This window comes from Hyperoodon ampullatus (genome assembly GCF_949752795.1).
Source record: "Hyperoodon ampullatus genome assembly, chromosome: 4".
In the NCBI taxonomy this organism is placed as follows: domain Eukaryota; kingdom Metazoa; phylum Chordata; class Mammalia; order Artiodactyla; family Ziphiidae; genus Hyperoodon; species Hyperoodon ampullatus.
This window is the reverse complement of record NC_136917.1, coordinates 112211318-112229417: the sequence shown is the minus strand read 5'-3', so window position 1 is coordinate 112229417 and position 18100 is coordinate 112211318. Positions and strand designations below refer to the sequence as shown.

The 18100-nt window shown below is 43.3% G+C and overlaps 1 protein-coding gene across 1 annotated transcript in view; it reads right to left on the bottom strand.

Moving 5' to 3' along the window:
* SERINC5 (serine incorporator 5) overlaps positions 1-18100 on the bottom strand; it is a gene marked incomplete at its 5' end in the record, with an annotated part of 71794 nt that overhangs the window by 18088 nt on the left and 35606 nt on the right. The window contains 4 exons of the mRNA XM_079701600.1: positions 573-784; positions 7139-7232; positions 8839-8921; positions 9394-9572. Coding sequence (XP_079557726.1) covers positions 573-784; positions 7139-7232; positions 8839-8921; positions 9394-9572 — 568 coding nt within the window. The remainder of the gene's footprint in view (positions 1-572; positions 785-7138; positions 7233-8838; positions 8922-9393; positions 9573-18100) is intronic.

Sequence of the window (18100 nt, the reverse complement as noted above, 5' to 3'; positions counted from 1 at the left end):
TCATCTCTTCCTTTTGGCTTTGAAACAACCATGAGCAAGATCAGGCTCACAGGTTTCTGTTGGCTTTGCAGAGGAAGGACTGGGATATGAGAAAGGTTAGCTCCCGGAGCTAGCTGCGGGCAGAGCCAGGATCGGATTTCCTGCTTCCTGACTCTGGGACCACGCTGTCCTCAATTTGTGGTCCACGGGGTCTTAAGTGAAAGATGAGCCCCAGGACAGCTCCTTCCGTAGCCTTCTCACTCTTTCAAGTTTTACACAGAGATCACAGGGAAGAGCTAAATATCCACTAAAGGTGTTTTCCATTGAAAGGCTCCTTGTAGTACATTATGTAATGGCAACATCTATCTCCTTATTTATTGGCTTCATTACACTCAAATCTTGGACACAAGGCATGTGTGACTATTACATTCGCCCCAGTGTGGGGCTTGAAGAGGACACTGGGGTCCCACCGTTCCTATTGCTGACCCACCCATGGTAAATTAAGGAATGACCATAATTTCCAAAAAGGGAGGGGTGTTGCTCAAAGACATTTATAATATGAATAAGGAAGAATGGAAAAAAACTGTGCTTACGATTTTGGACACAGGGTGAGATGGCTACCACTGAAATAAGCAGACACAGGCCTCCGTTTATCCCCAGAAGAATTTTATTTTCCACGCAACCATCTTTCTGTGTATAAAACACTGCCATCAAAATCAAGCCTCCCGTGGCGATGGAGTACATGATGAGAGTCACCAGGGACAGAGAGGCGTACCACAGCTTGTTGCTAGCTGTGCCTGCGGTCCTGTTTCTCCAGGAAGTGGAGAAGAGGAAGGGGAGAGAAGACAGGTCAATTGATTCTCCGACAGCATCTACCATCCCTCAGGCATTATTCACTAATGCCATCAGGCCCCAGCCCATAGTAATGAGTTATCCAGAAGGCCCATCATTTTACCCACTAGAAGCTAGAAGGTACAGGTAAATATGCAAAAACTTCTTGGCTCAAGCATAGCCTTTTTTCTAAACACTGAAAAAATACCATCTTTGACTCAAGTGTATTCATCAACTAAAATGAATACACCACACACTTTATTCTAGCTTCCCCATTCTGGATGTCAATTACCCTGGGACAGGTTTTGGCAGTATTAAAAAGTGGCTCTTTGCTGGAGTTGGAGTTTTCCCCATAAACACAGAGCCTGGAGGTGCCAGTCTCTTAGCCAAGTGCCGCCAGCAGCTCCTGCTGACGCTCATCTTCTCTTTAGGGAGAGAGAAGCAAATGAACTTCACCCGGAGAAAGACTGGCTGACCTCAGCTCTTCTGTCTCTGCACGGAAAAGGAGAATCTGTACTAGTACTGCTTCTCCCAAACAATGCCAGGTATGATGAAGGAGAAGTCTGACGTTAGAAAAAGTGAAGACAGGAATTCCCTGGTGGTCCAGTGATTAGGACTCAGTGCTCTCACTGCCAGGGGCCCAGGTTCAATTCCTGGTTGGGGAACTAAGATACCGCAAGCCACGCAGCATGGCCCCCCCCCAAAAAAAGGGGGGGGGGGAGAGGAGAATAAAATCAGCCGGGAAAAGAGTAAAAATTTTAATGGGATTTACAAAAAAGAATCTAAAAGAGGTTAATGTGCTCTCTGGTTTATGTAAACATTAATAAAGGGATGGGAGAAATAAGTAGTGATTTAACAATCTACAGCAACTGTTCAGAACAAAGGGTGCTTATTGATGCTAAATGAAGAGGACAGAACAACAGGGGATGGACTGAATCACTGTCATCTGCCTTAGGATTCAATTGCCCTTTGTAACCACACTCTCCCAAACCTTCACAGAGAAAGCAACAGACTTACTATCTGCACAAAGCTGGAAAGTGTTCAAGCAACCCAGCTAAATGTTTCAATTATGAAGTTACTGCAGCCCGAGACAAAGAAAACAGGGAGGAAAGGCCAAAATGACAATGACCATCATATTCCTGAAACTGAGCCAGGTGCTCCGATGACCACAGAGTTATTCTAACAGAGAAGGCACACAAAGCAAACGAAGAGAACATGAAACTAGAGAAAGGAAAGAGCCAAATGGTAATCGATGACAGGGAGAGAAAACGGATTATGTGGAAAAAGGTGAACACTGCTGACCTGTGTGTAGGTGGGGTCCAGCTGTTTCCTCACTCGTCTTTTGGGCTATGTTATTACTATAAGAAGGACTTTCTTGGGCTTCCCTAGTGGCGCAGTGGTTGAGAGTCCGCCTGCCGATGCAGGGGATACGGGTTCGTGCCCCGGTCCAGGAAGATCCCACATGCCGCGGAGCAGCTGGGCCCATGAGCCATGGCCACTGAGCCTGTGCGTCCAGAGCCTGTGCTCCGCAATGGGAGAGGCCACAACAGTGAGAGGCCCGCGTACCACAAAAACAACAAAACCATCAAACAAAAAAAAAAAAAGAAGGACTTTCTTAACAGTTAATTTATGCTTAGATTCCCAAGGTTAAATCTTCAACCCTAACCTCTCCCCTCAACTCCAGGCTCTTATTATCCAACTGTTAATGTCTCCACTTGGAGGTCTAATCTGCACATCAAACTTAGCAGGTCCAGATTAACTTCCCAATATTCAAACCTCCATCCCCAGACGTGCTCTTCTGTGATCTTCCCAACCTCAGAACATGGCGATTCCATTCTTCTCATTGGGGTGGGGGTGGGGGGAGATTAAAGAACTGCAGTTGCTCTTGACCGCTGTCTTTTTCTCTCCCTGCTCCTCTCCTCTCCCCACCACCATGCCATCCCCAGCAGCAAATTCCACTGCTTCCAACTTCATACTGTATCAGAATCTGACTGCTGCTACCGTGTGACTCCAAGCTACCTCGTCCCTCACCTGGATCATCTCCCACTAGACTCCTTACTTGCACCTGTAACCCCCTCTCATCTTTTCTCAACTTAAAATGTGCATTAGATTCCACCTCTCTAGTGCCCTTCCATGATGCTCCCCGAAGCCCTTCATGAGTCGGCCCAGGGCTGTCTCTGATTTCATCTCTTGCACCCTTCCCTTACCACTGGGGTCCAGCCACAGTGGATGTCCCTGTGCCCCTTAAAGAAGCCAGCACAATCCTGCCTTAGGCTCTCCCCAACTTCCTTCGTCTCCCTCACACCTCGTCATGAAAGCCTTTCCCTGCCCTGCTCACCCCAACTCCCACACCCTTTCTTTTTCTCCAGAGCACTTTTCACCATTGAACCTAGTATGTATTTGCTTGATTATAAGTTGATTATCTATCCCTCTCTCCCCAGGAGAATGTAAGCTCCACAGAGCAGGACACGGTTGCATTCACTGCTGCTCTCCTACTGTCGAGTGCCTGGCAAATAATAGGTGCTTAATGAATATTGGTGCAAGAACTGCCAACTGTTAGAGGATAACTGGATGCAGCAATGGTGGCAGAGTGGCTGTGATTCCTGCTGCTCCAGACTCAGGGTCCTCCCAATGACATCTTCTATAGACACCCCAAATAAGTGCTGTGACTTATTTACCTTTATATTCTTGGTGCCCGGCACACAGTTAACATACTCCAAAAATTTTGAATCAGTGCTCAATAAGAAGCACTTGAATGGAGATTAGAGAAAGACCGGGCAGTGGGGAGGAGTGTATGGACACAGAAGCAAGCAGGTTATCAGGTTAGGAAAGATGTCTGGGCTCAGGCTTCGGGTGAGGGTTAGGAGTAAACAAAACCCAAGAACAACATTAATTTAAAATCTAGAAAATCTAATAAATAAATAAAATAAAGTAAAATGGGTCTTCATTAGAAAGACCTAAATAGGGCTTCCCTGGTGGCGCAGTGGTTAAGAATCCACCTGCCAATGCAGGGGACATGGGTTCAAGCCCTGGTCCGGGAAGATCCCACGTGCCGCGGAGCAACTAAGCCCGTGTGCCACAACTACTGAGCCTGAGCTCTAGAGCTCGTGAGCCACAACTGCTGAGCCTGTGTGCCCAGAGCCTGTGCTCCACAACAAGAGAAGCCACCGCAACGAGAAGCCCGCGCACTGCAACGAAGAGTAGCCCCCACTCGCCACAACTAAAGACCCAATGCAGCCAAAAAAAAAAATTAATTAATTAAAAAAATGCAACCCCCCCCAAAAGAAACACCTAAATATAGTTTACTTTTTGTCATTTCAGTTTTTATATAGAACTGATGCTTTGAATTATAAAAATTGACCTAGAAAGTGTCAAAAACAAGACAACAGGCTTAGAAAGGAGTCGCTTATGCTAAGCCCCACATCGCCAAACCAACACAACTTAGAGTTTCAGCTCTCCCAGAAACGGAATCTTAAACCAGTCAATCAGGAATCCCCTGATCAGCACTAGTTATGTCACCTGACTGGTAGATGCCTGCCATACCCTGAAGGAAAGTTACCTCACAATAACCAACCTGCTTTTTTGCCTAATATAACTTCCTTGTTCCTGCTCTCTGCTGCCTATAAACAAACGTCTTTTATTCTGTACAGCTCCTCGGAGCTCCTTTCTATCTGCCAGATTGGAGGGTGCCCAATTTGAATCAATTTTTGCTCGGACAAACTCTTAAAAAAATTTTAATATGCCCCAGCTTACCTTTTAACAAAAGAACAAAACACATTAAACATCACCCAACCACAACATTTTTCAGGTAAAAAAACTGAGGTCAGAGAGGCCAAGTCATATGCCTCAAGTAAAACAGCCAGAGAGCCAGGGGCATTAAAATCTGCAGCATTTGTGTCCAGGCCCATGGCCTTTCTATCCTACTGCCTTTGGGGTCTTCTCCTCCTTAAGATCTTTACAAAAGGAGAAAAAAAGAAAGGAAAAGGGAAGAAAAATTTTGGTTGTTCCATGAAGAGTGATACAAGCATTATATTTTCTAGACTAACCTTGTAAGCAAGAATCTCTGTTAAAAAACACACCAAAAAAAACTAAATTAGATGAATTTACATAAAAATAACAATACTTGTACGTTTCCTAGCTTAATCCTAATTTTAGGCAGACCAACCAGCTGTATGTGGACAAAAGAGATTTTGTTGGGACACTGGCCTCAAAGCCAGGACAACAGCAACATCAATTGTTGCAAAGCTCTTAAGCCATTCCTATTGGGTGGTTTCTGGAAAGTTTTTAAAGCAATCAAACTCTTCCAAAATGCCCGTTAAAACTTGGCATTGATAATTAGTCCCAGAAAATGGCCTCAGAATCAATCAAAACATTAAAGTTAGAGTAAAAAAGCACAAGTATTCTCAAGAGAGCATACTATTTAATGGGCAAGTCAGGCACTCAGTATCAAAGATATTAATATTTTATCATGAAGTTCCTTGCTCAAAGTTTATTTGTAAAAATTTTAGAAAAAAAATAGGGTGATGCATTCCTTTTGTCAAATAAAAAATTCAGAATGAAAGTACATAAGAATCACCAGGGAATTCCCTGGTAGTCCAGTGGTTAGGATTCCACATTTTTACTGCCAAGGGCCCGGGTTTGATCCCTGGTCTGGGAACTAAAATCCCACAAGCCACATGGTGCAGCGCCCCCCGGCCCCCCCCCAAAAAAAGAATCATCATCCATGGAAAGAATGGTATTTAATCAATTAAAATGCATTTCCAATTTATTGTGCATATTTCTTCTGCATAACTGAGAACAGGGTCACATAAAACTATAGTTAACCATTTGACTTATCTTTAGGAAAACTTTGCTGCCTCGAAACAAGATCTAGTAGAAGCCCCAAACATACTAGGTTTCAGGGATGACTCCAAATGCAGGACAGCATGCAATAATAAACTTATATATGTACTCAGACCTAGAAATCTGTATTATCATAGAGATTAAGATTTGAGAGGAGTTCCACGGCAGTCCAGTGGTTACAACTCTGTACTTCCAATGCAGGGGGCGCGGGTTCAATCCTGGGTCAGGGAGCTAAGATTCCCACATGCCGCGCAGCGCGGCCCCCGCCCAAAAAAAAAAAAAAGATTTGAAAAAACACCAAAACACGCCTGTAGTGCTACCTGTATGATTATTCAATGTGCTGTAAACATTTTTAAAATGGTATTTGGGTGCTTACTCCAATATTTACCAAATAATAAAATGGCTAATACTATCTTTTCACTCATGCATCTCATGATTCGATTTTCAAAAAAACAAGACCAAAACAAAACAACTACTACTACTACCAAGCTGAAGAATATAATCAGGATGAAAAGTGTTTTGAGAGAATTTGGACAGTATATTTTGTTTTGTCCAAAATAAAAAATAAAATTCACATTCATATAGAACTTTCAGATCCCCTACCCAAACAGTACAAAATAACGTGATGCCTACAAAATCTACAAAATTACAAAAGCCTTACTGGATATAGCAGGCAGTTATTTTCATTCATATTTTATAAGTAAAGTAAGACAGAGCACTTCAGTGCTTTGCCCAGAGTCACAAAGAGAGCCAACCTGGCCTTAGCACCAAAGGAGCTGGACCCTTGTCTAGCTGTCATTTCCTCAATGTGGCTCAGCAAGTAATAAAACGAGCCATTAATAGTTTGGCATTTCCCATGTATTCCAGGATGTGAATTCTATTTTCAAGGCACTTAAAAAGGGTCTGTATTTTTTTTTTAAGTCGGGGAGGCTTTCTAAGGTAGAACAACAGATCTTCCTAATGAAGGGGTCCTTTCCCTCTTAGGCAGTTGAGAAGGAACAAAAAAAATTTTTTAAAGAAAAGCACTATTTCATTGAATATTCTTTGCAGAAAATGAACCTCCAGATCCAAAGTACATTTTTCTTTTTAATCTCCTAAGGATGAGAGCCTAAGATAAAGCCTACCCAAATTTTCAGCCACTAACGCAAGCATGGAGCGGGGGCTGCGAGGTGCCAGCAGTGGGGTTGAGTGTGGCTAAGTCTTAGAGCCCAAATGAGAAGGTGCAGGGAAAAGAGAGCCAAAGAGTGAAAAGAAATGAAGTGGAAAAAGGAAAAGTAGAAAGGGGAGAAAAACAGTATGGGAGAGGAGTAAATGAAGAGGTCCAAAGAGCAGGAAGGAAGGGAGAGGAAAAGCAAAAATTGCTTTTGGTGTAAGCAGGCTGCTAATCCCCGGCAATACAACTCGGGGTAGAGCTTCTGTCAACAATGGGCACTTTCTCTGAGTCAGAGAGTGAGTTCACGTGGAAGTTATCCATAAAGGCACATACCAGTTCTTGTTCCATTTATGTGCAAACTCCACAAGTAAGAGGAGCTGGATGCCTATGAACAGGAAGCCTCCGATGGCCCCCACATAGCGCCAGGCTGCAAAAGAAGACCGTCCGAAAGGAGATGAGGTGACTGTCCCAAGTGTTTAACTCAAAAGAGAGTAATGACTACAGTTAATTTTTACTGCAGGCTCCCTGTACCAGTAACACATTTAATTTTCACACAACCCTACAAGGTGGGTACTACTATTACACCCACTCTACAGATGAGAAAAACTGAGAGCCTACACGTAAGTTGACAAGGTCCCATAGCCAGTAAAGGGTGGGGCTGGGATGTGAACACAGGCAATCTGGCACCACAGCATCCAAGCTTCACCTCCATGCTATAAATAAATGCCAGATATCCTAACAGGTGCAGTAATTCATAAAATCAACAATGACCCTCAATTTAAAAGTAAAATCACACAGTGCCAGAAAAAACAAGGATTCAAATTTTACCGGATAGAGACCCACCAATGGCCAGTGAGGAAATGAGGTACAAATGGGGGGCCACGGACTCAGGTTCTACTTCTGGCTCGGCCACAGAGAAGCCCAAACCTTGGACAAGCGCATCACATCTCTGGGCTGTCTATAATACAACTGAGCTGTGCTAGAGGATGGACAGCTAGGTCCCGTCCCATTCTAAGTATATTATTCTAATATATACAAGGACCTCTGTGGAGAATAGAAAACTAGTTACCAGTATTTTAGGTAAAAAGACAACTTGGATACAACTTCCTTAAGGAGTACATAAAACTGGTATGACCCTAAGAAACTAGCTGGAGCCTGATATGTGGCTATTTGAGGGACTGTGGCTGTTCCTTATTCACAATGTGAATATTTTTACTATCTTAATAAGGAAAGTGAATCCATTTGGGTCTGAACAGTGTTCTGAACCTCTAAAACTCAGGCTTTTCTTCTCCTCCCTACCTCATATGAAGAAGGGCCCCTTGTTTCAGCTATGATTGAATGCTTTATGTTAAATAACTTTGGTAGGTCCTATCAATAAGGAATATAATTCAGTGTTATACAGTTTCACATAAGGCAAGTTTAGAAATAGTCTGGGGCTTCCCTGGTGGCGCAGTGGTTGAGAGTCCGCCTGCCGATGCAGGGGACTTGGGTTCGTGCCCCGGTCCAGGAAGATCCCACATGCCGCGGAGCGGCTGGGCCCGTGAGCCATGGCCGCTGAGCCTGTGCGTCCAGAGCCTGTGCTCCGCAAAGGGAGAGGCCAATAGTCTGGAGGATGCCTTTCTTACCCCATTATAGCTACAGCAGATTTAAAGCTGCTAAGAAGCCTTGGGCTTGTGTGCAGTGCTCAGAAAGAACAAGGTCTCCCTGGGTCACGCTGACATGCTAAACTAGTTTTCAAACAAGTTTTAAGTGCTTCATATTCCCTTCAGGCTAATAACCTTAATTTCAATTCTTCAACCGGTAGAGTAACTAAAGGTCCTCTCACCCCTCCCAGGGAGGGAGAAGTGGGGCGGGGGGAGGAGGAAGTACAGAGGGTGGGTGAAGTGTGGGCAGCTGAGGCAGGATTTTTTTTTTTAAGCTACAAGAAAGTTAGTAACCTACAATATCAAAGGCACCCTGGACTACGCTTTCGAACAGTTTTATAAAGTGAATAAAAACACAATAAATAGATACCCCCAATACCCCATTTGTACCATTTAGAAAGGTCTCCTGATCTGGAATGAAGAAGGCTCCTGAGCACATGGCCCCCAACAGCAGAAGTTTAAAGAACCAAAAGCTGGAGGGGAAGGAAAAAAAAAAAAAAGGAAATGTATTTAAATGATATTCAAGGAAGGACAAAAGACCTCTTAGAGGTAAGCGTGTCAATTCACGATTCTGTTCTCTCCAAATGGAGGGGAAGTAATTAAGTGACTGGAGACTGCCTTTTCCCATAATTAGACAGACTTCGGTGTGGCCTCTGATTGTGCAAAACCATTTTGTTGCAGGGGTGGAAGTGACCTGGGGAAGCTCTTGGTACAAGAAATAAACTCTTATCTCCAATGCATTTCTCATTATGGTACCAGGTGTTACAAATAGGATTCCAGTTCTTAGGCCACTGTGTGGTGGTAAGTATAAGTTCCACCTTCCCTAAAATCAGTGTCAACAATTTCAACTAGAGGAAAGCAGTCAGAGGGTCTGAAGAATGGAAGAGGTCCTGGAATGTTGCTCTGAATATAAGGAACAGTGAAAGGATCCCCACAAAGACTCACCCATTGTGAATATAGGCTCTACAACTTTTACTGTTGTTGATTTTCAAGGTCAGGAGGCAGAATATAAAGAAGAAACAGGCCATTCCAAAACAGACTCTATATACCGCAGAATACCCCACCAGCTTCTCACAGGTGTCGCCAGCTTTAATGCCTTTACAGATATCTTCGAAAAAAGGGATCTGAAGAAAAAGAGAAAAAGTCATTTGTTAAAACTAGGAAAAGAAGAGCTGCCAATGGAGTGTTCTTTCAGCCTACAAGGCAAAATCCAATGTGAAATATACCATGTGCAGAGAGAAATTAAGACTGAGAAGAAAGTCTCTCTTCCGAAGACCTCTTTCTTTCTCTGAATCTTTCTTAAAAATATAGTGCTCATAACATACCACTCCACCTCCACTTACTCCTAATAAATTCTGAAATCCAGCATCAGAGTTTTAAAAAATGATACTTATAATACACAGGTATATTTTTCTTTATTCATTCATTCATTTTTGCTGCACCGGTCTTAGTCGCAACATGCGGAATCTATCATGTGGAATCTATCATTGCGGCCTGCAGATTTCTTAGTTGCGGCCTGTGGGATCTAGTTCCCCAACCAGGGATCGAACCCAGGCCTCCTGCATTGGGAGCTCGGAGACTTACCCACTGGACCATCAGGGAAGTCCCACGGGTATAATTTTTCTTGAAATGCATAAATATAGAGAATAATTGCACACATGCCATTATTTATATAGGATAAGCTCCTGACCTGGAAATGAAATCAGTGGGTCAAGTAGTATCTACATTTTAAAATTTCACGAGATAAAGTCAAATCACACTTTTAAAGGCTGCCTTTACATCCTACCAGTAGTATTTGAGACTGCTCACATTCCCAACCTGAGCACCAAATTTAAAGGTTAAAAACCACTGGGGCTTCCCTGGTGGCGCAGTGGTTGAGAGTCCGCCTGCCGATGCAGGGGACGCGGGTTCGTGCCCCGGTCTGGGAGGATCCCACATGCCGCGGAGCGGCTGGGCCCGTGAGCCGTGGCCGCTGAGCCTGTGCTCCGGAGCCTGTGCTCCGCAAGGGGAGAGGCCACAACAGTGAGAGGCCCGCCTACCGCAAAAAAAAAAAAAAAAAAAAAAAAAAAAAAAAAAAAAAAAAAAAAAAAAACCACTGTCTTGTTTTAATGTCCACCTTCCTCATTACTAGTAAGGTTCACATCTTTTCTTAAATTTATGGCCATTTGTATTATTCTCTGTGAATTGGCAGTTACTTGGATTTTTTTTTTTTTTTTTGGATTTTATTTCTTGATCCACTGGAGCTCTTTATTTATGGACCTTAATCTTCTGATAAATGTTGATAATGGTTTATTCTAGTACAATTAGAAGGTTTTAATGTAACACCCACTTACATTATCAAAATAATTAAAATCTTCATTATGAGAACAAGCAGCACGTTTCTATTAATGTCAGAAAATAAAGATTTAGTCAGTGTTTAAAAAAAAAAACTTGCTTCTTACCAACATCAAAGCTGAACACTCTTTAGAACAGAAAATAAGTTGAAAATCACATTACAGCCTTTACTCACAAGACAAAAAAAAAAAAACAAAAATAAACCAGGAAAAAAATGACATAAAATTAGAGGTAAAACTGAAGCATGATAATTTAGTTTCTTCTCCAGAAAATATCCTAAAGAAACAGCAACAGTGGAGGTTATTAAGATTTCCATAAACAGAAGGAAGACTACATTTAATTGCAGTTCATCTTCCTCCACGAGGGTTCCCTCCCTCAAAAAAGGGCTGCAAGCATTACTACACCCGAATCTCAAACACGCTTTTCCAAACAAAGCATGTTTTTCAAAATTAGTGTCTCGGGCAAAAAAGCATTAATACTGAGACTCTATTAGGATAGCTCCATTTCCATGAATAGCTATAAAAGATTTCATGGGACTTCCCTGGAGGTCCAGGGGTTATGCTCTGCTCTTCCACTGCAGGGGACACGGGTCTGATCCCTGGTCAGGGAACTAAGATCCTGCATGCTACGTGGCACAGCCAAAAAAAAAAGATTTCATAAAGAAATGCCAAATATTTCACAGTCAGCAAGTTCCTGCAACTCCAATTTCTTTTTGATCAGAGCAAGAAATAAATGCATAAAGAGAGACACTACTATATTTTTGACCAAGCCAGGTAAAATACTAAGCCTAATAAAATACAGAATGTCTAGTTAAATTTAAATTTTGGATAAATAATAACTAATTTTTTAATATAACAACACTTGGGACATACTTAGACTAAATATTGCATGGGACATATTTATGCTAAAAAAGCATTCCTTGGCAAGAGATGAAGCTCAAAAGAAGGCAGGGTCTTGGTGGGAAGGGCCAGGTATATGCCATGCTAAGGAGTCTGGTTCCCACCCTGTAAGGGAAACAACTATTTAAGCTGGAATGCCTTTGGCTGCAAAGTGGTGAACATATGGGAAAGGGACAGGTTTGAGGCAGGAGGATAAATTAGAGGGCCACTGGATTAACAGTCCAGATAACAATCGAAGAAGGTAAACTACTAGCAGAGAAAACAGAAATTCTGTGGCTAGAAGTCATAGTTGGCAGGACTGTAGGGATGGCGAGAAAGTGAAGGATGGGGGGAGGGTTCTCTTCTGCTTTTTTTTTTTTTTTTTTTTTGCGGTACGTGGGCCTCTCACTGTTGTGGCCTCTCCCGTTGCGGAGCACAGGCTCCGGACACGTAGGCTCAGCGGCCATGGCTCACGGGCCCAGCCGCTCCGCAGCATGTGGGATCCTCCCGGACCGGGGCACGAACCCGCGTCCCCTGCATCGGCAGGCAGACTCTCAACCATTGCACCACCAGGGGAGCCCTCTTCTGCTCTTTTAAAGCTGTTTGGGGTGGTGGGGGAGTAGAGTTGGCAGAGGACTAAGAGTGGAACTGAAAAGAACGGATCGGGAGTTTGCTTTTAACATATAGGGTTGGAAGCGCCTTGGAGCATCCCAGTGAGAACGGCTGGTCTGGAAATTGCTTCAGTATAGCAATAAGGATACAGGATACAGGAAGTGCCCTCACCCAGGTAATGAGAAGTCAGGAAGGGCCTTCTGAAGGACCTTGAATTTTTAGCAGTGTTTCACAGTGAGTGAGCAAACTCAATGGTTAAGATCCTCATATTCTGAAGTAATGGGGGACGCCACACAAGTGAACGTTTCAGAGCCTCTAGCAGGAAACAAAAGCTGCATCCGTATGAGTGGTACCGAAAATAAGGAGGTAACATTGCATTAAATCTGTAAAAGGAGGCGCCATGCCACCTCACTTACTCCTGTTTTGTTCATATGGGATGTACTGCTCTGTAATATTCACGGAACTCTTCTTTTCCCTCCCTTCCGTGTCCCACTCTATCAGCAAAGCTAATCCCTGCTGCACACCGCCGCCCTCGCTTCCACTGTAACATGTGCATGGCAGCATCCCTTTCGTCTACACCAGCCCATTTTTCCCGATTAGACTCTTCTCCACCTCCCTACCCCACACCCACTTCTCTCTTCTCCTTCTCAGATCAGTTCAAGAAGAACGCTACTGCCAGCAGGCCTGAACGCCTACCCTACCATCCCCCACAAATCCCCCCTCCCCTAAAACCCTTGTTTACCGCCAGAGGCCCTTAGGCTCATCAAAGGGTGAGTATGTGGCACTGCATACTTCATCCAAAATATCAGTAGGCAAACAACCCCCTGCTCCAAATACTAAGACCTGCTTTATGCTCTGTGGGTGACTTAGTCATTTAGCCTTCAGTACGTGGTGAATATTTTTAGGCAAAGAACCTCCGAGTTGAACAAGCTGGCAGGATTTAGCGAGGGGAATCTGCTCTGATTAAATATTTGCTGTTCCAAGCTCCATCCCGGTTTTAGAAAAAGAAAACATACATTACACACAGATTCCACACCGTGGGGTAGAGGGGACAGGCCTGCTAAGGGTGTTACCTCTTATGCCTGGTTCTGGGCATCCAAGGACACTGCATCTGTGTTGGTTCTGTACAGACCCAAGGGCAAGGGTTTCCCCCCAACCCTCAAGCAACCAAACTAAGAGCCACAAATTATCAGGAAGAATAAAAAGCTCACATGGACTTCCAACCCTGAGAATTAAATCAGTGAATCGCTGTAAAAAGTGCTCATCACAGTTCCTTATCCATAGTAGCCATTAAGTAAACTTCCTTAACTCTAAGGAACTATTTTATAAAAAGAACTTCTCGGGGAGGGAGTTAGGCACATTACATGAACCCCTGACTGGTTGATGCATTCTGATTTAAACATGGGGGGAGATGAACATCTTAGAACTCAGTAGATGCTCTATTCACTTTACAAAGGATTCATATTGAAAGTTACAGTTGGACTCCCATATCTGCCAGTTCTGCATCTGTGGATTCAACTAACCACAAATGGAAAATATTAAAAAAAATTTTTTTATTTTTCAGGAAGTTCCAAAAAGTGAAACTTGAATTTGTCATGTACCAGTAACTATCTACATAGTATTAGATATTATAAATAATCTAGTGATGATTTAAAGAATATAAGAGGATGTGCCTAAGTAATATACAATGTCATTTTATATAAGGTACTTGAGCATTGGTGGATTTTGGTATCCGATAGCATCCTGGAACCAATCCCCTAGAGACACCAACAGACAACCGTACAGGGTAACTTTCAATAAGGTGAATCCTTCCCTGGCACATATATATAGGCATACATCAGAGATACTGCGGGTTCAGTTCCAGACCACCGCAATAAAGCACATGTCTCAATAAAGCGAGTCACACAAATCTTTTGGTTTCCCAGTGCATATAAAAATTATGTTTACACTACATTGCAGTCTATTTAGTGTGCAATAGCACTATGTGTTTTTTTAAAAAAAGCAGACCTTAATTTAAAAATATTTTAGACCTTAATTTAAAAGACCTTTAAATATAGACCTTAATTTAAAATTAAGACCTTAATTTAAAAATATTTTATTGCTAAAAGAACACTAACCATCATCTGAGCCTTCAGTGAGTCATGGCAGTAACATCAAAGATCACTGATCACATAACAAATATAATAATAATGAAAAAGTTTGAAATATCGTGAGAATTACCAAAGCGTGACACAGAGACATGAAGTGAACAATGCTTCTGAGAAAATGGCACCAACAGACTTGCTAGATGCAGCATTCCCAAAACCTTTAATTTGTAAAAAGCGCAATATTTGCGAAGTGCAATAAAGTAAAGGACAACAAAACAAAACAAGGTATGCCTGTATAAGAATTGAGTTCTAAAAAACAGTGCTCACTACCTATCTTTCAGAGACCTAGTTGCCACCCAAAAGAAAATATGTCTGAACTCCCAAATCAGAGAAGACATTTTGAAACATCAACACAAGTATTAAGCTCAAAGAGATGGAAGCTAGAAAATCCCCGTAACTCATCTATATAGAAGAGATGCTAGCTATGCCTCCAAAACAATTTCAATCTCAGGTAAATAAATACAAACAAACAATAGAAGAGCTATAGAAAGGCTTACAGGTCTAGTTGGCCAGGGGCCCACATGCTGTAAACTTAGAAATAAAGTATAGAATTTGGGAGTGTTCCTTACAGAAATGAAGAGGAAAAGGAGCGGCGTGCTCCTATAATATTAAAATATTAAAATATTATTTGGGGGCCTCCCTGGTGGCGCAGTGGTTGAGAGTCCGCCTGCTGATGCAGGGGATACGGGTTCGTGCCCCGGTCTGGGAGGATCCCATATGCCGCGGAGCGGCTGGGCCCGTGAGCCATGGCCGCTGAGCCTGCGCGTCCGGAGCCTGTGCTCCGCAACGGGGGAGGCCACAACAGTGAGAGGCCCGCGTACCGCAAAAAAAAAAAAAAAAAAAAAAAAAAAAAAAAAAAAAAAAAAAAAAAAAAAATATTATTTGGGAGAGATGAGAAAATGGCATATTAGCAAAGCGAATGAGTCTTACATTTCATTACATCAAATTTTTAGGGCACTGAATGAAACCAAGCTGCAGAGAAAGCTTTGGGCAGCTGAGCAGGAGTGATACCATAAAACCTATAAGAACCATATCTGTAGGTTCTGTTTAGTATCTCTTACTTGAAATGAATTTCAGAATTGAGACCCTCTCCCCGTTTTGATATTCCACTTATTTTCAAACTTTCTAAGACAATTTCTTTTTGTCTGTGGAAAAATTCCAGTGTCCATGAGAGTGATGCCTGTCTGTTACCCACCCACGGACAGGAGCTGTGAAACAGGGAACACTAAGATCAGCTTCCATCCTCCCCTCAACGGCCTCTAGCAACCAAGGCTCATTTCTCTGTAAATTATTACCTTTGAGGCCCTTTTTGTGGGGGGCGGGGGGCTATTTTTAAAAACAGTTACAATCTCACATCTCTTTTGCTCGGATTTCTAGACATTTTTATGAGAAAAGTCTACATTGTGTCATTATTAAAAGCCATAAGGGGAACTAAAATTTCACCGAGCCTGGTTTTATTTGACCCTGCCACCTCTGCCAACAGGAACTTAACATCCCCAAATAGTAACTCCCCAGAATCTCGGAAGCATGCAAGACAGAGACGGCACTGGTGCTCACAGCTTCTCCTCCACCATGAGCAATTCGTCAGGATCAAACCACCCCAAATATGATTAGACAGTTAGAAAACAACTCCAACCAAACTTTAAATAATAAGCTTTCAATCCAAACAAGACAACTTGCAGAGAACTAATAATGATGGCACGACGGGCTCTTCCTCAGAAGGGAAGCAGGCGACAGCTAACGTCAATCTGCTCAGGGAATTAAGGGAACATGAAGGCAGAATGTACAAACAAGAATCATGCCAGTTACTAATCTTGAAGGAGAGAGAAGAGTTAATCCCAGCGAAAACTCATATAAATCTTCAATTAGGCAACGGCAGTGGGGATTGGGGCCATGGAATAGACAGGTCCCGTTGTGCTGATTTGATGGGGCCTAGGAAGAAAGGCAGAGGAACCCAGAACTAAGATTCCCAGTTCCTAGCTTGGCAGTTGGTTGGACGGCGGCCCAGCAGTGGATAGGAATCACAGGAGAGCGGTTTCAGGATGGAGGGGCAGTCATTCTCTTAACGACAGGCGGCCAGTATCCGGGGGAAATGTGGGCAGATGGCTAAGCAAGGGTGCAGTGCTCCAGAAAGACAGCAGGACTAGAGAGAAGGACTTGGTAGTGACCAGCAGAGATGGCAAAGGAGGCACTCAATGGAGTAAACAAACTCACCTGGAGAGGAATGCGGGTAGAGGAGGGGGAGGGAGACAGAGGTGGGAACAGCCCAGAATGCTGGGGAATGCAAACCTTTGGGGACTGGGAAGAAGGGGAAAAAAACCAAGGAAGAAACTGAAAAGGTACAGAACCAGAGAGAAGCTGAGGGAGGCTTTCAAGAAGCAGAGCGTGTCAAATACCACCAATGCGACGACGACGCAGATTGGAGTTGCCAACAAAGAGTCATCTGGGGCAGGGATCAGAATATTCTCTAGAGCAGATGGGGGCAGAAGCCAGACTGAGGGCTGAAGGCTGAGCAGAGGAGACAGTCAGGAGGGCTGGGTAGCGGGCAGGAAGTGAACCCAGTGGCCCTTTCACCCCTGCTTTCTAGAAATCTAACTGCAAACATAAGAGTCCAAGCATCATTCTAAAACATATTTATTTACACTTATACAAGCAACACGTAATTATATTCTTGTTGCCAAAGAAAATGTAAATTATAACAGATACAGATAACTGACACCCCTTGCCCATCATTACTCCAACCCTAACCTGACTGCTTCCCAGAGGGAACCACTGTCACGCTTTCATGTGTATCCTTTTAAGCCCTTTGCTGTGTTATTCCCCTCTCATTACGTCTCACAGATTGTTGCGTGTTCAACACATGAATCTATTTGCATCCTTTTTAACTACTATACAGAAATCCACAACCCAGACCAATCATAATTTAGTTTCTGTGACGCTAGTGGCAGACATTTACGTTGTTTCTGAGTTTTCACTCTTATAAACAATGTACAATGGATAGTTCCCATATTGTGCATATCTCTCTCTGCACAGGTAGAGCATTTAGGAGGACTGACATCCAGAAGATGAATACTGAGTCATAAAATTGGTTAAATTTTAACCGACACTGCCAAACTCTCCCCAGGGAGGGTTTCTGAAAACTCTAGGGTTGGGGGGAACAGGGAGAGCAGGAGAGGGGCACAGAGATGCCCGCAGAGCCCCCTGCACACCCATCTCGGAGCCAGGAAAGTCTCTGCTGCTCCCCCCTAGGGTCAGCATCTCAGTAAGCACTGCCCCCCATAATCAAGAGAAAAGGGGTGGAAACAGGGGGGCCCTCTGAGTCCAGAAAACAAATCCACACCTAACCTCAGAGACAAAACTGCAGCTATGGAGGCCTGGACTTTGTTCTAGATGGCAAATACGGTTATTGGCCCACACTCCCTCCCACAGAATGTAGGGTCTGATAGAGAACTCTGTGTCCCCCTGAGAGGAACAAGGCCCACTGACAGTTCTCTCTTGAACACAGAGATGCTGAAGTTTCTGTTAAGAGGACTAAATGTCTAAACAGGCAGAGCTTTCTAGTCAGACCACTCATCAGTGGGAAGATGTGCTTATGGCCTAAGTGAGCACCAAATCAGCTAACTTCCTCTTGAACTTGTGAACCTGGAATAGAGTGGTGACATATCATATGCAAATCCAACT